The 20,048-nt window shown below is 32.4% G+C and overlaps 1 protein-coding gene across 3 annotated transcripts in view; it reads right to left on the reverse strand.

Moving 5' to 3' along the window:
• Nucleotides 1-13,047: 13,047 nt before the first annotated feature.
• The window catches only part of LOC149782132 (uncharacterized), a 28,067-nt gene continuing 21,066 nt past the window's right edge, over nt 13,048-20,048 (reverse strand). Inside the window, exons 3-5 of one of the 3 annotated variants that reach the window (XR_016414239.1) lie at nt 16,501-16,584; nt 15,492-15,661; nt 13,048-14,471 (exon numbers count right to left, since the gene is read on the reverse strand). Coding sequence is in view for 1 of the 3 variants with exons in the window: in XM_089933575.1 (XP_089789701.1) it covers nt 14,310-14,471; nt 15,557-15,661; nt 16,501-16,566 (333 nt within the window). In the remaining 2 variants the exon portion in view is untranslated. Of the gene's footprint in view, nt 14,472-15,491; nt 15,662-16,500; nt 17,565-20,048 lie in introns of those variants that run through there. The other 2 variants (XR_016414238.1, XM_089933575.1) reach the window with 2 other exon arrangements.

Consider the following 20,048-nt stretch of genomic DNA (forward strand, 5'->3'; position numbering starts at 1 on the left):
AATTCAACCAAATTTTTTTCACAACCTGTCTCAACATAAATTTTGGTGTTCGCATTGTGATACCAGGTGCAGTTGAGAAAACATAAAGTCACACATGTATTCATGAAAGGAATTAATTTTATAGTATATCTGCAACCAACATTTGTCAGCAGATTGCCTTGGAAGAGAGTAGTGCAATGGATATTCAACCATGGGTGTAAACATAATAATATATATTTCCCTAACAGGTGGTTTAGATAACATACAAATTGTGCACGATTTTCAAGTATTCCTTAAACCAATTTCTCAAAAGCTACACATGCTTTTAATTTCATGATGCCTAATTAGCCTACAGGATACTTTCAGTTGTTGTGATGTAAATTTTAGATTTATTCTATGATGCATTTGATAAGTAGATTATTAAAGTATAGTTCATAGCATTGTCAGACCCATTTTAAATTTACATTTGTTCCATGACTGTACACGTCCAAATTATTAAAATAATTTAACAGTCCTTTTAAATATTGTTCAGTCAAGATTCAGTTAGTTTGTTTAATTACTCATTCAGGTGACCAAAAAATTAGCCAGTGAAAATTATAGTGAATTGTATGTGTATACAGAACTTTGTCACAAACAACGTACATGTAATATTTTCCCTTGTGCTCAAATCGGATGACTATATAAAGATTATATCATTGTAATGCTTTGTCTGATCATATGGATATATGAAAATCCTATTTAATAACATCTCTAGTTTGTTGTGACATGCATATACAGATAAATAAAATAAATTCTGTAAATGGTCAACTGAACAAAATCCTAATCATCCAGGAACCATAACATTGGTACGAGACTGTTAGGAGCAAACAAACAGCCCATAGAGCATCATCAAGGCCTTGTTGGCTATAAAGTCTTGCCATCATGATTAGATTACACAAATTTGTAATTAAATATGTTCTCCCAAGGGAAGTAGGCTTTGAAATTTGAGAGATGGTGCTAATCAGGATAACCATTGTTAGATGTCAAACTGTTAGCATTGGGCTACATGAAAGGAAGAACATGAAAATGTAACTTGATCTGACTAACAGTAAAATTTTACCCTCCACCATGTTCCAATAGAGTGCATTATATATATTTATTTTATCAATTTTTTGTGTTCCAAGTGCTTTTAGACTCTCTTCAAAACAGTTATAGAAGAGACACGGTGGATTAAAATTTCGGTAATAAATGGTAGTGTATTGTACTGTTATAATATACATCATAACATTCATTCTTTACTTATTTCTAAGATAGATAGGTAGGCAGGTGGGGAGATTAAATCAAAATAAGTTTAATGTCTCACATGCAGAATACAACTGATTTACCAAGTGGATTTTGGGACATTTAAGTACAATTAATGAAATTATGTGAGTCTGAATATTGTCTTTAACAAATCGTGGGAAGTAAAATATTGAAATAACTCAGCATGTGATTCCTTGTTATTGGTTCATTATGCCCTCAATATCTTTGACCAGTATCATTTAGTCTCATGAAAATTGGTATATTGATGCATCTGGGGGAGAATCCAAGCAGTTCAGCAATTCCAAAATTAAAATTAGGTCAGTGTGACTTAATTTTCATGCTTTAATGGCATTATTTGCTTCAGCTGTGTGATTATTACACCGCCTTGCTATGCTAAACTCTATTTCACACTCACTCATGAAATTTGGTATGTGAGTTGTTTATAGAATTGTTATGGCATATGGATATACCACAATGAAAATGTTTCAGTCTTGTCTAAAAAAGTTAATCAGTGTGACCCAAATTTAATACTTCAGAGATATGGATTTTCAGCTATCTGTTCATTACACCTTCAATGCCGTGGACCCTATTGCACTTGCACTCATACATTGTCATGAGCATCAGTAATACAGATGATAACTCCACCATGCCAAAAATATATCACTGTTGACTAATTTTCATACTTTGGAACTGTTTGTCTTTCTAACTATCTGGTGAATATGTCAAGCCTTTTTTATCTATACTCATGAAAATTAGCATACATATGCATCTCAGGGAGAGTTACTCAACCACACAAAGGTTAGGTCTTTGTAACTTTCACACATGAGAGTATTTTGAACTCTACATTTGCGTCACACTTGATATAATTATCAACTGTAACATTATGAAATTCGAAATATAGGTATATCACAGAGTGAGTAATTCTGTCATACGAAAACAGGTCACTACGGCTTCATTTTCAAGTGTGAATGACATTTCTGTCTTCAGAAGTTTGCTGACATTTGTCTTTTCAACCATCTTGGCTTAACTCTTTGCGTCTACAGCCATATTACAACTGAGTAGTCTACTTTGTTTAGACTCTACAGTGTCTACCGGGATGAGACCATACTATCTTAATGCATCTTAATCTATAGTAAGTAGAGCAGTATAAGCCTTCCTTTATGGCTTTAATGGGTGCAGCAAGGTGTATATCACATGACATTTTTCCATTATGATACTGATGTCACCCAGCACTCTGTACTATGTAATCTATATTGGCACATTTACTGTAAATATTTCCACAAGCATTTAGGTTCACAATGCATCCATTAGAAAATAATATTTGGCAAACTGATTGCCATAAAGTTTCATTCTTGTTTTACTTTTGAACTTTTCCTGTGTAATTTTGTACAATTAATTCATTTTTACGACAAGTTTGTAATTCATGATATATTCTTAATTTCATCAGTTATTTATTTCAGATTTCTATAGTTTGAATTATTTCACCCAACTGTGTTAAAAAGACTTTTATTTATATTATTTGGTCCTTACCAAGAAACACCAACTAAACTAAGAGTTTTCATAAATTCATCTTCATTCATATATTTTTTCGTTCACACATTCTCATACATTTTTCTGAGAATATCACATAACTGAATTATATATGCTGATAAGCACACTTATTAATGAATAATTATTAACTTCACAAAATTATTTTCATTAATTGATCAATAAATTCAAATTAATTCACTATGGCAATATGTATAACATTTGTAAATGTCATGAAGACATAAAAGCTACATAGGAATTTGACTGTCATAAGACATTGTTTAAATACTTTCTCTCATTTTCAACCAAATTAATGTTTAATTAGCAATTATAAAGGTGATTATTTACTTCCTTATTTAGCATAAACTATATCCAGTAAAAATGTTAATTCTTTCCACAAAATATTTAGTTTGCAAAATCTTGTAAATAAGCTGACGTTTCAAGGATTTTTTCTATAGAAACTATTATAGTGTTCTTTTTTAAAATAAAAAATCATATATGGAAGTGTTGATATTTAACTTCTAAATTGTTTGTAAAATAATGTATTTACCTTTAATCTTTCATTCTAGCTTAAACGAGACAATGCTTGTTAACCATGCAAAAATATACAGGATCTCCCCAACATACTTATTTTTTAGCAATAATTACTTAGTACATCTTGAGTTCTAGATCACTTACTTACAAAAACATTATAAAACCAGCCTGCTTTTATAAATCAAAATCATTTAAAATCTTACTTCTTGATTGGAGAGTACATAAAATCCACTTCTATGATGTACACTATGTAAAACAAAAACCAATCTTAATACATTCAATGTAGATTGACTAGGGATATCTGTCGGTAAGCCAAAAGCAACAAAATTTTCCCTAATATCAAGTGAATCACAATGAAGCAGACTAACAGGACACGTCATATTGATTACATATACATAACTTATTCCCCCTTGCAAATGAATATATTTGTTTTCAAAACCAGCCATATTAAATTAAATATTAATGTTAGAAACTACCATATTAACCAAATAAAATACTAATTCCCATTTGTCATCAAGTGGGCTTATGTGTATATTACTTTGAATGGATTTTATAAATAATTAGAATATAAAATGAGGAAATATAACTATTTTAAGTTCTCACTTAGAAGAAATATGATAGTACCAAATTATTTTGTATCGTGTGTAAAGTTTAGTAATTTGTCTTTCACTCTCTTCTCTCTCTGTCTCTCTCTTCTTTCCTTCCTCTCTCTCTTTTTCTCCTTCATTTTCTTCCCCTCTGTTTTCTGTCTTTCTCTATTTTTCTCTGCTGTTTGTCTTCCTCTCTCTCTCTCTTCCTATCTGTTGATCTTCCTCTTTCTTTTATTCTTTATCATCCCCTCTCTTTCCCACCATGTCAACATCTCTTCATTTCGGTCATCTACTCTGTCTTCCTCTCTCTATACCTCTATCTCCTCCTCTGTCATTCTTTACCTCTCTCTTCCTCTCATTTTATTCCCTGCATACACTGCCTCTTTTCTCTCACCTTCTTAGTCTTTGTGCATCTCTCTTGAAATTTTTCACTGTTTTCTTATCTCTCGCTTCTTCTTCTCTCCTGTCTCTTTTTCTTTTCTTCCTGTCATCTTTTTTTTTTCTATGTCTTCCTTCTTGTGTTCCCCTCACTTCCTCTGTTTTAATCGCTCTCCACAGTCTTCCTCTCTCTCTTCCTCTGTTTGTCTTTCTCCATCATTTACTCACTTTCTCCCTCTCCTCTCCTCTCGCATCCTCTCTGCAAATTGTATGAGGTGATGATAATTGTATGCTTTGAGCTATAAGATGTGCAGTTTCATTAAGTGAAGATAGCTACAAGATTTGCAGAAATAGTACTTTCAGGCATACGCATTCCATAATGGTTACTCAAAAGCTTAGCAATTACCACAACAACAATGTAAATAAGTATTCACAGGACAGTAATATGGAGTCAAATACTGTGTTGGCAACTGATGCCAATATTATGGGTGTAGCATTACTGTTGTCTACTGACATGTATGTGTATATTATATGTGGATCCAATTCCAAAGGAGCTATTCAGTATGATTGGTTGAGGTACCAAGCATAATTTTCCTTTCACACTTTCACTCATTCTAGAATTTATTTACAAAATTTTGCAAATGACCATTTAAATGTGTGTCAGTGTGTGTGTGTGTGTGTGAAATTTGGATATCTTATGTAGCTTTCATATTGCTGCAATGTCTGCAGTGTGGCAGTTATAGTGATGTCGAGCACTGAGGCATCATCCTGCAGACATGTTGTTGTTGTTGTTGTAGGGTTTAACGACTTTTTCAGCACATGGTAGGCTATACATGGAGGCCAGTATTAATGGTGGAGGAAGAACCCGGGAAAAGCCCCCGGAAAGAACCACCAACCCTCGAGAAACTACTGGCAAGCTTTCTCACATACCCACATTGGCTGAATCCGAGACTCGAACCCACACAGAGGTGAGATGGCAGTTATCGGTAAAGGAGAGCGCTTTAAACCACTCGGGGCCCCTTTGCAGACATGTAGCATTATGTCCCACCCAGTCACAATATTCGGACACTAGGTCGACCAGTCCTAAAATTAACCTCTTAATACTGAGCGCCAAGTGAGGCAGATGCTAGTATCATTTTTATAAGTCTTTGCTAAGACTCAGCCTGGGGTTCGACCCACAACCTCTCACATCACAGGTGGATACTGTTACGTATATCTGATTTAATTCATATTTATTTTAATTGAATTGTTTGTCAGTATTAAATTTTTTATTCTATTATATGCTATTATAATGTAAATTCCATAGAGATGATACTTTTTCAGAAAATTGTTTGAGCTCGACTGTTAGTTTATTAACACCAGGTGATGATCTAACTTCTGACCTTGTTTCAGAACTTGTAGCTACTTTCATAAACAAGTACTATTCATTTTAAAATGAATGGTTGTTTCCAAGGTCATGATGGGACTACATGATTTAAGATGTAAACAACTTTTTTATTTTTTAATTCTTGGAGTAAAATGATTGGTTGTCATCAGGGTCATTTTTGGTGTATGTGGCACAAACACGGTCACGTGATCCCCTTTTTGATTTCACAATTCCGGTTTTTCCATTATGCCTATTTGTTAGTTTTAATAGAGATGCTTTGAGAGAGATTTTTCAGTTTTGGGCTTTTTATACTGATGTCAAGTTATTTTCTTTTTTCTCTGGAAATATTTTGAGGAGTGCTCACACAGACATTTTGGAAAGACATTTCATATAAATTTAGTTTGGATTTCCAACACCAGAGTGCCATTATTTGTATTTTCACAAGGAACTGTAGATAAGCATAGTACTGACTACAGCATATGTCATCATCATCCATCTTGGATTTTCCATCAGGATTCGAAATTGAAATTATTAGAACATTTGTTACTAGGACTTTTGCAATGTAATTCGTGGATTATTATTAGATTATTTTTGGATTTGATTCTTGAAACCATAAGTTCTTCTCCTTTTTTTCATTTTTACAGAATTTTTCCAGGAAAATAAATTATTTTTTAAATTTTAAAAAGCTTGTTGTTTTCACTCTTTGTGTTACTGTTTATTCGAGCCTAAACGAGTAACAATACTCTAACCACTTAGGCCATTGGAGTGGTCCCCATTTTTAATGTAATGTTAGTTTCCTGAGAAGAACCAGGAAGATTATTTAAAAGTTGTGTCTTATACCAGGATTTATACAGAATTCTGAATGATACATTCAAAGATTTTCAGAGACCATAAACATAGATTTCCAAGACCTATTTTTGCTAACATTCTGTATGCAAGTTATGTTATATGAGAAAATAATGAGTACAAAATACTACAATATTGTTTAATGATGAAATGAAACTGAATGGGTTATCATTTTACTTTACTACATTTGAATCTAACAACCTTAGACAATTGTATCTGTGATTATGGAAAGAAATTAAAATGCTTGGGTTTATTTCAATTTTCAAAGACTTTTAAAGACCTTAGGGTCATCTGCTAAATTTTATCAAACTTTCAAGACCTTGAAAATGCTACCTAATTTTTCACAAACTGTCAAAGACCATATGAACCCAGTTATACCATGTAAGTGTCGACATTTGAAAATTCTATTCGTTCAAAATTGTAACCGCTATTAATTGTAAAGGTTCATTTGAAATAAACCATATGTGAGATTATGTAAAGTGAACCACTACCTGCATTATATTTCAAATGTGGGCATTAAGCAGATTAGGAAAGAGTTCATTAATAAAAAGAGACAAATTGCTGTAGGGAGAAATAATCAGCTAGCTGATTCTGTCACTGCACCCCTAATTTATTTTATGACCTGTTACATGTATGGCATTTCCTTATGTTTAATACCAAGGAGACAATTCCTAATAAGGAACTAACTGGTAGTAGTGGGAAAAGAATCAGCTAATTCTGGCTCCACCCATTTGTTAAGGGAACCATTATATTTTGATATCTCACTTGTATGCCTGAAGTGTATTTACCAAAGGGCCAATTAATGAAAAGAAATTCTTTGGTTGAAGGGGGAAAAGAATGAGATAGCTGACTCTTCCCCTTCCCCATTTGTTAATTTACTCATTACAGATATATTTCACATGTGGCAGTTAGGTTATTACCAAAGAGTCCATTATTGAAATTAAACTAATGAGTTGAATGGAGGGGGGACTAACTAGAGAGGGAACTAATGGATTGTAAGGGAGGGGTCAATAAATAATTAAGGGGGATGGGGTGGAAAAATTGGTTCTTAAACTATGAAAATTAAAAGTTAAGAAAAGGAAAGCTAATAATTTAGAAATGATTTGTATGTGGTTATAATGACTGCACATTGTGAGATCAGCACTTTGACCATGGCAACTTCAGTATTATATAATTTGTTTTATAATATTCAGTATCTTGTAACAAACAATGTATCATCCAAGAAATCAACACTGATAATCCAATCAGCACAGTTTTAACAGCTCCACATCATCACCATTAGTATCAAAAGCCAGAGTAATAGGCCATGTGATCCAACTCCAAGATCAAAAGGTCAGAACTTCTATAGGACTGTACAGAATTTTATTGGACTAAGGCACATTGGCTTTGAGAGGTTGAATATTGTATGCCCATCTAGCAAATGCCAGCTTAGTAATTCACACTTGAGCCAGGAAGAAATATAGTTTAACAATGTCATCGGTTTATTATTTTCATGAAGAAGATGAAATGGAGAATGATTATGAGACAGTAGAGGCTGGTGTGACAGGAGAGAGTAAGTACAATTTATATTGTTCAAATGAATGTTATAGGCAATAGAATTGCTCAAAATGAATCAACTGAAACACTTCATGATTAAAACCCTTTACATAGAAAATGGAAATTACTAAACTAATATCTATATTTCTACCTGAAACAATTTTGAAATAATTTTTTTTTATACTTATGTGTCATATAAACACGAAATTAGAGGACTTGTGACCTTTTATTTTGAAATTTCAGTGAAAGGTTTAATTGTCTGCAAATGATAACACTTATTCCATTTTAGATACATAATGCAACAGCACAATGATCAGACAACCAGCCAGATTTTTGTGCACTGTAGAGGACCATTTCAGCTCCATAAATACATTTCAAACTGACACTAGATCCACACTATGTATGTAAAATTAGAAGGTTTCTTCCATGGAAATGACAGGGTTATGTATTAAGTTTGTTTTTTCTTCATTTCTTAATAATACTAATACTACTACTACTACTACTACTCCTACTACCACTACTACTACTACTACTAATAATAATAATAATAATAATTGTGCTGTAAAGAAAAAGGAACATTGCTAAAGCTGTTATTAATAGATACAGAAACATTTATAATTTTTGTAGGGTAAGAAATTTCTCTCCTCAACAGATGGCCTTTGACTCAGTGGACATAAATGATTTGTATAAATCTTGATGGCATATATATTGATACCTATGTAAAAGTGAAATGTAAGTATATTTTTATATTTGACCAGACACTCTTACCAACTGGTGTTTTTTTTCTTCTCCAGATTCTAGTTAGGGAGATGGCAAAATATTTTATAAAGGTGATGACGTTTGTAGAACAAAATGTTTTTCTATGGATATGTATTGCAGTTTAAAAAGCAGATAAACTTGAATAGGGATTTTATTTTACCTTGGCAGAAAATATTTAAAATGGCAGTGTGTATCCATACATGCATACGTTATTTATTGACAAGTTGCATATGCAGCAGTTCTAATATCTGCTGAAAACATTTTCAAATCATATTAAGTTTTTGACCAAATCTCATATATCATACATTTTTATGTTAATATGCAAATTTGTAAGCCAGAAAACTTCAGCATGCAAATTCATTCAGGGTGAGTAGCAAGCGAATATCTTGACTGACAAACTAATCTCTGATATTAATTGCACCACTGTTTACTACAGAATCAAGTTTCCATTAACTTGCTGACTGTGACTTAAGGTACAGTTCCCAAAGAATTAGGTTATAACAGTCTTAGTTTGTGACACCTATAGTCACACACACCCTCCAAATAATGTGTGAGCTTGATTACCTTTCAAGTTGGATAAGTAACTCTGACACTTACAAATTTAATCAATTAATTAACACTCCAACTAGAGCAACAGATAAAAGTGCAACTATCATTGATCATGTCTGTACTAATAAACCTGAAAACATAAGTGAAATTAATGTGCCAGTGTATGCACTGAGTGACCACTAACCACATGTTGAATGACCACGATGGTCTTTGAGACTATCCTATTCTTGGGGACCTATCTTACGAGGTGATCAAAGTTATAATATACAAATATTTCATTTACAATGACATATTTTAGTATTTAACACATTATAAGTTAGAACTAACTGGTCATAGTCCTAAAAGGTAGGGGTCAGGAGGTTTCAGTAATGTCATAAAATGCACTGGGATTACTAACCATCTGATCCCCACCACAATAGTCTAATAGTTAATTTGCTGCATGCCCAGTTACAAGGAAACAAAAATGTCCTATGTCTTATAAGATCCTGCTTAAGAGAGATAAACTCATTATGCAGAGAAGCAGTGTACAGGCTATTCTGTTTTCATTTTGTTTTTGCAATGGAAATTCATTTGTGACTGAATTTACCTTTACATGTCTGGATGACTGTATTATTTTATCATTATTTACACTTTCCTTGGGATAGATGAGGATATGACTCATTTTATTAACTTTAAGTTCTAGCTTTTGTGTTGTAGTTTGTTATAGTCTATGGCATAAAACTGAGTAAACATGGTGATAAGAAAAAACAGTTATATATAATATTTCTCAAAATAAAATTGTATTCCTCTAATATTTGAAAATGTTAGCAAACAAAACAGAGCATGTATCATTCAAGCTAAAACTTTCTGTCATGCTTTCTTTGTCATGATATTTTCACATGCTTATGATTGTTAGGCATGGTTTATGGGTCCAGAGCTTTACTGCAAAAATGTCAGAATATATTCATATTGTATGTGCAGCCTTAACACGTCACATTGCATGCCTTAGATTTTCTGGTGGAGCTACCAATATGATTTAGAAGTGACTGACTTCAATTAAAAAATGTAATGCCGTTTGGCAACACAGTTGTTTCCATAGGCTTGTGTGCTTATTAATTGTGATTCATGTGCTTTTTATCATTCTGTGATTGCAAATGAAAATTAAACATTTTTTCTACTATCACTAGTTTTATGTCGAATACAGTTTATCAATACCCAATACCAATAATAAAAGATTATTTAGTGCTAAGGGTATGACAAAACTTGAATAATACTGATGGTAGGATGTGATCCTATACTCTATATTGATTCCTTCACTGTCATCAGCACAAGCTATTCATTTCAGGTACTAACATCATATTTAAGAAATTTGGACATAAAAGTCAATATACTTTCTTTTATGAAAACAGTTTTATCTTTAAAGTAACATTAATCCACAAAGCATAACGTACAAAAGGTTAATTTGTTAGTAAATAATTTATTTTCCAGACCCAACGATAAAGAAGAAAATGATTTGTCAATTATGATTTTCTTTGTAGGTAATCTCTCCAAAAGCTATTGGGCTGGTGGAGTACAATGCTGGTGCAATCTACATGGGACTACAGAAGGGTAAAGAAAGGACATACTGCAAAAAGCTATTTGGGAAACTTGAGAATGGAAATTTTGAATTTCAATTTGTTGATGGTTTAGGAACAACATTAAATATGAAAGATATCCAAAAAATCAACAAAATTTATTTAATCAACAAGTTTGAACTAGAGGTAGCGAACAACCAAGTATGTGTTATGGAAAAGAAACATGAAAAAATAAAGGAAGCAGTTGCAATATACATTAAAAGTTAAACACGGGTATGAATTATTGAACCACTCTCAAGAGCTTCATTGGTTGGATCTCTTAGATAAGACATGCCTCCTTACTGTATCCTCTCTCCATTTAGCTAAAGAGTTTTAATTTGGGAGCACTGGATTTGACTGGTAGTAATAGTTCTCCTAAATATCATGATTGGGTGATTATTATCGAAGAAACATATTATTCTAGAACTGAATCGTTATTAATGGGTAAAACAGCATCTCTGTATAGTCACTAGGTCACATCAATTATTTTTTAATTATAATAGAAGACATGTCTTTAGAGTGTGTAAAAATTTAAATATTTAACCACTTGACTTTAAATCACGAAAGTTGAACCTTTTCGATACTGATAATATATGGAATCTATCCTGATAACACTTAAGATTTAAAGATGTTACAAAATATCACAATTTAGAAGCAAAGTTTTTACATAATTATGAACATGTACATTTGAACTTGAAATAAAAATATCATTATGTTTGTGTTTCTGTTATATTTAAAGCTGGAGTCACATTTCGTATTTGATGTCAGGTTTAAAAATAAAATGGATTACATACTTGATAATATGCTTCCTTCTTATTACTCTATCTGACCTATATACTATCATCCAATATGTGCCGCCTATCCCTTTTTATGAAATATTCAAATAAAGACATAATATCAGTTGAACGTTTTCTCCTTCATTCATTACATTCTTATTGCTAGACAATTTGTTGGTTGAATAGATTATACATGTTAGCCGTACTGTACTTTATTTCTGTGCTGCATGTTTAGTTTATGGCTTACTGAAGGTTAAAGCCAATTAAGGCATTCCTTACAAAGATTTATATACAGGAACATGCTGGTCAAGTGTACTGAATTTTAAATGTGCACAAGTTATGTCATCTCATCAGTTTATAGCCTGAAATAAAACAATTTCAGAAAGTTCTAAATTTACAGTTAAAATAAGGTTATTTAAAGGTCATATGTTAGTATTGTTAAAAATGTGGGTATTTGATAGGAATGTTGTATTATTCTTGTGAATCTACTCATTTCCTATGGATTACAGGTCAGTAAATGTGTATTCACTAGACAGTATTCTGATTACACATTTATGAATGGTAGGGTTGGCACACATTAGAAAGGGAGGTAAAATAAATAATTTACCTCATGAATTTATGTATATAAAAAAAATCTTATAAAAATCACTGGGATGGTTTGGTATTTTGTCATTCATTAAATTTTAATGTTACACTTAAGTTCTGTAATCTATTATATACATTTTAAAATGGCATGCAACAATGAGAAGTCCAACATAAGGATCACATATGTTATTTATAAGTGGCCTTATATACAAATGAGTGTAATGTGCAAGGATTTAAGAGAAAGGCATGATACAACAGAATGAAGAGAGAGAAAGTAAATGAGAGAGGAAGGCAGCAGATGGAGAGAAAGAAAAGAAATAATAGTTGGCCAAGTACGTATAAGTATATGGATAGGTAGATGGATAGATAACAGATTAGTAAGACATAGCACATTGCAAGATTACAATAAATTGAATTGTATATCAAATAAATGCAATTAAAGGCAGTTGTTCAAATCTGTCAGGCAGTTGAGATTACAAGCAAGTCTTATTAAGTGTGGTTGAAGAGTTCAGGGATGGGAAAAGAATCATGCTTAGATAATCATGGTCACAGTACACAAGGATCCATGGAAGCAAAAACATATGCAGGCAAACTTGATAGAAAACTGAAAGGGAAAGGATGACTTTTTTATGAGCAGGTGGCCACTAAACCAGATTTTGACTACTTATTACCAAACTCGACTTGCAATTAAAAGGGTGCCCTACAGCATGAGTCTACTGTATAAACACTTGTTAAGAAATACAGTAACATTATTATTTTTATCATTCCAAGCTTTTATTTCAATCCTTCCAAACAATGGCTAATCATCCACTTATTCAAAAATGTATTTTATTTCTTTGATACACACCATCAGTTTATGACAATAGTTTTTGCGGCTATTAAACAAATATTGGCTAAACATATATTTCTCGAAAAATTGGTTTCTACCTAAAGGTCATACATGTACATTATGGTACGAGACACACAAGTGGATAGCTAGATTTGGCGAATTACACAGCTTTTAAACTTTTTCCATTCTAACAGCCACACATGCAACTTTTACCAAAAGCTGTTGCTGACACTAGCCAAATTTTGGCCAAGGATGGATTTATCCATGATTTGGTTTCTGTCTAAAAGTCATACATGTACATTATGGAAAGGGACAATGTTGCAGATAGCCAAATTTGGGCTAATCATAGTTATCTAGATTTTGGTTTTGTACAACCACACATGTGAGTTATACTAAGAGGCATTGCAGGCACTAGCCAAATTTTGGCTAAGAGTACATTTATCCAAAATTTGGTTTCTATCAGCCTCACTGAGCATGACAACAGCAATCCTTAGCCAAATTCTGGCTTATTTAAAACCTGCCTAGCTCCTCCAACATACAGTAAAGCTATTGAATAGTTATAGGCCAGATACTGGTCAAAGATTCTCAGTATGTGCCATGGTACTTAGGATTAATAGATTTTAGCCCACAGCAGAGGCCTGATTTGATTAAATGGAAAAACTCAAGTGAAATTGGAAGCTGTTTGTAGTAAATTCACTTTCCTGTACGAGTTCAAAAACTTTGCAATGTTGGAACCAAGACTCATCTCATTTGACACATTTGGACAATGAAAAAGATGAACAGTAACAAACTTTAATCACATTGAAAAGGAAAATGAAATTTATTGTGCTCAGATACTTAACACTTATAATATCAACCAAACTGCTACTATACCTCGGATATGCTATGTGCATTGTCTGAAAATAATGGGTTATGATAGCAATCAACCAGACTCTCTATTGAAATGAACAATGAAACAAAAGTCATCTCACCTAATGTTGGTATCTGGAAGAAGACATTGGTTTCAATGACATTTACTGGCTTTGCAATAGCTATATGTTTTAAAACATAAATATCACATTAAGTCCTTTTGCACTTTCAAGTAAATTTTACACTAAAGGCTGGAATATAAAATGATGCACAATACATGCAGTAATTATACCATTAAGTCAAAGGAATTGATTGCACACTAAAGCAGGAGAGTCAAACATGTGGCCCATTAAGGTCTTTGGAGAACAATGCCTGATTATGGCTCTGGAATGTTTCACACGTCTGACGACTATCAATAAATGAAACATACTGAATAATGAGAAAATTGCTTTCTTTATTCCTTTCCCCTAGATTGCTAACCGATCCCGGCGAACCCTACAAAGAAAAATGTGAAAGATATATAAACTGGTCATAATACAATACAAATAAATAGTAGGATTCTAAAACAAGTACGTTTGTTTCTGCTTAATTATAACTAAGCATCATCACATGTTCAAAGATGTGACAATAATGAGAATGAAATTATTCTGTACTGAATTCACAAGATATTTGTCAAAAGCACAATTGCTACTATTAGTACATGGAATGAATGATATTGGGTATTTCCCTCATAAAATTAAAAGTGTGTGAAGCTATATTACTTTTAAGTTTCAAATGATAATTACTGAAAATCGAAAAAGACACAAGGAGTTTTGTTTATGTTCTAAAACAATATCAAGATCTGTACACTCGTATTATCCTTGAAGACCCTCTCTCTTTACCAAGAACTTCTGTACATTTGATGTACCTTGACTCACCAGCGAAACATCTTTCAATTTACATTTGATATAATGCATACATCTCATCCTTTTTGCTTTATCACTTAAATAAATTACTTCGAATCATGGTAATGATCATCTCCACAAATTACATTTTTTAATGTCATTACATGGAAAAAATCTTACGGTTGTTAAATTGTAAAACAGACTTTGAAGCTTTCAGATTATTTCTCTCCGTTTTCATACATTTTTATCGACAGTATGATAGAATATAAACGCTTGATTTTATGCAAGAAACAAACAGACAGACATAAGACCATGTCAAAAAATGTAACTGGTTTAAAATGATTGTTTACATACTACACATATTCTAGTTTAGTTTTACTTAGCAATAGTACAAGTGGCACATACAACAATATGAGACCTGATGGTAAAATGGGCAGCCTGTTTACACAAGTAGATACGCTGAAATATCGATCTGTCAAGTGAAACAAAAATGCTTGTATATGTGACATGTATACTGGAAGAAGAAAAATGGGGATTTAACTGTGTGACATATGTGGATACACTGCTTATCTGGAGCATAAGTGCAGAATGAATACCATATATATGTACTTCATTTGTCACAGATAGGTACCTGAGATATTTTACCCTTCAACGAAACCATCCTGAGAGACAATGATTCTTTTTTTTTATATCTACCGCCACAACTTCCCCTTTTTCTGAGTAATCCCCGTCCTTTCCTTGCGCACACACTGGTGTTCTACTGGGTGGGAGGAGGCACTGCAGGACATCCTTCTCATTATTCTGAAAATAAATATTTATTGTGTGCATAAACTATACAAGTGAAGCTCACATGTATTGTAAAAACTGCAACTTCCAATGCTTTGATGGTAGTCACAAACTCACACACATCAATACATATGTTACAGTGCAGAATCCGAGTTGACTTTGTCTTTCGGGAGACGCACATGACAGCTGGTGGGGTAGAGTGGACAAGCCTATCCAGTCCCCATAATTAAAGGTATTGGATGACTGAAAAACAATTACTACTTGTCTGCATTATTCTACCAAACACAATATTGCATCTTAATAGTGGAAATTAAAACATTCAGTGTTTGTGCTATCAGTCGCAGTTGATAAGGTTAAGAACCTTTCAGATTAAAGTTGCAAGTATGCCTACTCCCTTTTTTCCAGTAGCCTTAACGAGAACAGAAATGACGTTCATCCACATGCACCATCTTTTATGTAATCAAATATCATTTTAATTCAAAAGACAATTCATTCATACAAAATGGATGTTCATTTAGAAGTAAACTATTTTTATTCCCATATAATCTTGACTAATTTGCCATTCCTTAGATGCTGAATAAACACAGATAATGTAGATTTAATCTCTCTAGTAGACTTACAAAAGTACCTTTTCTTACAGATAATAAATTTGCGAAAGAGAATGCAAGCATGTCATATCAAATATTTCCCAGTATCAAATAATGTCAAGAAAGAAAAATACATTACCCATGTTCCAATCATTATCTTCAATGTAAATAAAACAACATATGTTTACTTCATCTAATATGTAAAGAAGTAAACGATTCAATGTTACATGTGAATTATTTCTAAACATTGCCTTATGGCAGGTGTACCTGCTTTTTACTTTCATCAAGGAAGATCAAGTTAGTTTCACACGGGTACAAATATTTTCCGCACATTCCAGATGCCAGCTGAAGCTGAAATTACAAAATGAAGTTAGTTTCAGTCTTTCTTTTCAAAATGTCCTATATAAAAAATGAACTAAATACATATATTACTTATTTATTTAATCAATCATCTCTCCCAAGATGTTGATCCCATAAAGAATATGCAGCACAGTATATGTAGAATACATCCAAAATGTACAGAAAATCCCATGCTAACACTCCACTTGGAAAGGTCATTTTAAAATTAAATAAAAAAAAAAAGAAACATAAAATAGAAAAAGAGCCTTCCTCGGCAGTCCATACGCTGTGCAACTATGAAAAATCATTTTCTGATATGGAAATAGCCAAAGAGCTAAACGAGAAGAACGGTATTAATCTTCATATTAATTATAAGAACAGATGCAGGTAATGGACCTTACTCTGTTTGTTGATAAAGTCTTGATAGATTTGATAAAGCTAGGGAAGTTTTAAATGAGTAAATTAATTTCCATTATTGCTGATGGAAGTATTGATGCTACCATCTGATTATCAGAGCACAAGGTAGACCAGAAATAAATAGTACATATTTTGTGAAAGTGTACAAGAAATGAAACAATGGCTAGACTGTGCATAAAAATGGCCATTCAAAATATTAAGGTACTAACAACATACAGGAATGGTGTGGTGTGTTTTTTATGGTGCTATAAACTTATGAGTGGTAAATGCAGATAGTATGAAAAAGTGAAACAGAGTCATCAAAGGGTCAGATTTAGACCTGCACGAGTTAGTTACTTTGTGTCAATTAGAGAATGTGTGTTTACTTTCCCCTTGAATCAAGTACCTGTAGGTGGGGGAGAGGATGTTATTTTCTTTTGTATTGAAATGTCTTTTTATCTGATGAACATATTCCCAAATGATAAGGATATAATAATGTGCCATTTATAATGTAAGATATTTTTCACAGTTATCGACAGATCGAAATTAACATTAAAGTTTCATGTACAACCAGAACTGCACATGGAAAATGTCAAGCATGAATGTATATATATATATATATATATATATATATATATATATATATATATATATATATATATATATATATATATATATATATATATATATATGTATATGTATATCTGTATATATATTGAGTACAAATTGAGTTAATGGGTAATATATATATATATATATATATATATATATATATATATATATATATATAGAGAGAGAGAGAGAGAGAGAGAGAGAGAGAGAGAGAGAGAGAGAGACAGTAAGAGAGAGAGAGAGAGAGAGAGAGAGAGAGAGAGACAGAGACAGAGACAGAGAGGGAAACACATATATATATATATATATAAATAGATAGGTTTGTGGTAATAGAGTCTTTTTAAGATAAGTAAAACAGACATGTAACCTTAAGAATAAGCCAAAGATTGGGATGGTTTATTGGGCACCTAAATAATGAGCATATACTTTGGATAAATGCTTTTGCAATCCAGATGCCCACAAAACATTCCTAGTCTTCTTTTCAGGTTGCATTTCAACGGCAGATACCTTAGTGAACTTGTATGCAAATTTATACACATTCTTCAAATCAGAGAAGTGATCAACACAAATTCGAAAGTCAATAACAAAGAAAAAAGTCAGGGTATAACATTTGTTTCGGCTGGGTGTTGCCAATATTGTCAAATTGTCTGCCTAAAATATAAAGGTCATTACAATTAATGTTTTCTTCATTTGAGGATATTGATAATATCCAGTAATTTTAATAGCTAATTAGTCAAAGCATAGTATAGTAAAACAATTTTGTATGGAAGAAGAGTACCAACATTTTCTTTTAATGTTGAAAATAAGTTTTAAGGAAATACAGATTTTCACTCATATCCCCACCTGAACTGGTGTTTTAGGCAGTGCCTCAAATTGATTTGATTATCATCTTTTCATATGTTCGCTTACTTAAAAACCACACACACTCATGCGTATACACAGATACATGATAAGCATTCCCAATAACTCCATAGATTACTTATATACAATATTATTCTTGTGGGTGACTTAAATTATGAGCCTTATATTTTAGTGCTACAACGCCGTTTCGGTAACCAAGTGTGGAACTGTGTAATATCCCGAACTGAAATCTCCGGAACTGAAATGTTGGCTTGGCATGTGCATTAGAGCTAAGGATGGTGAGAAGCGCTGCAACCGTGAAAACCCATATTGACAACAGCGTGTGATTTAATGTTAACAAAGAGGTGAGTTTATGTCATTGTTTCCGCTCATACGTGAATATCTTTATGTATCAGTATGTATAAGTATATAGTAATGCTAATATGTAAGAAACAAATGTCCTGCAAATCTTATTTCATTACACCACGCATGTTTCCCTGATGCTGTTTGTGTTTTCATCATGGCAGACAACTCCATGTTTTTAAAAGGTAGCGCGAGATGGGAACTAGTGTTTCTAGGGAAATAAATTGTTTGTTAAATTTTACAAAGGTTGTTGACTTCTCTCTGTCTTGTTATTGTTTAAAAGAGCCTAAACAAGTAACAAACTGAATTTGGCCCTCGTTCTTGGGATATATGAATTTTGGCTAAAATATTTAAGAAAACTGATTTTTGAAATTTGGATTCCCCTAGTTTTTTAATTTTTTTGTTAAATTCTAGGTATTATTTTACGAGTTTGAAATCTTGAGATAAATCAGCATCCTTTTCTTCAGTGTCATCAAAAGTGAAAATCTTTCTTGCAAATCATACCCAGGAACTATTAGACCTTTTGAATAAAAAAATGATTTGATTCAACTAGTTTTGGATGAAGGTGCTTTGGTTTCAATCAGTAAGTCTCTATTAGACTCTGAGATAAAAGGAAAGGAATTAAAATTAAAATGCAAGATGGAATTAAAGAAACCGGAACGTCTGAAGAGGAAAAACAAATGCAAATGCAATTAGATAAGGAAGAAAGAGAGAATGAAAGATGAAAGCAGTTGCAAAAAGAACAAACGAAGTTACAGAAGAGAGAGAGAATCAAATGCAGTTTTAGAAAAATAAAGATGAAGAACAAATGCAATTAGATAAGGAAGAAAGAGAGAAAGACAGACAGATGCAAAGAGAGAACGAAGAGAGGGAATATCAATTTAGAATAAAAGAAATAGAACTGGCAAGGGGAAGTCACATTCCCCTTTAAGATACAAATTTATTTTTTTATGTTTCCAAGACAATTAGGTTAGTGCCCCCTTTTAGAGAAAAAGAAGTAGACAAATATTTCCCTTGTTTTTAAAAAAATAGCGGAAAATTTGAAACGGACAATGGATCACTGAACTCTATTTTTATAATGTGTAATCACTGATAAGTTTGTGTTATTTACGATTCAATGTCATTACAAAAAAGTGCTGATTATGATGTTGTTAAGGAATACATCTTAAAGGGTTATGAGTTAGTCCATGAGGCTTATCGGCAAAAAAATGTAGAAACTATAAAAGTGAAAGTGGACAAACTCATGTCGAATTTGCAAGAGACAA

Source organism: Sinohyriopsis cumingii, chromosome 15, assembly GCF_028554795.1.
Source record: "Sinohyriopsis cumingii isolate HCF-2022 chromosome 15, ASM2855479v2, whole genome shotgun sequence".
Classification (NCBI taxonomy): Eukaryota; Metazoa; Mollusca; class Bivalvia; order Unionida; family Unionidae; genus Sinohyriopsis; species Sinohyriopsis cumingii.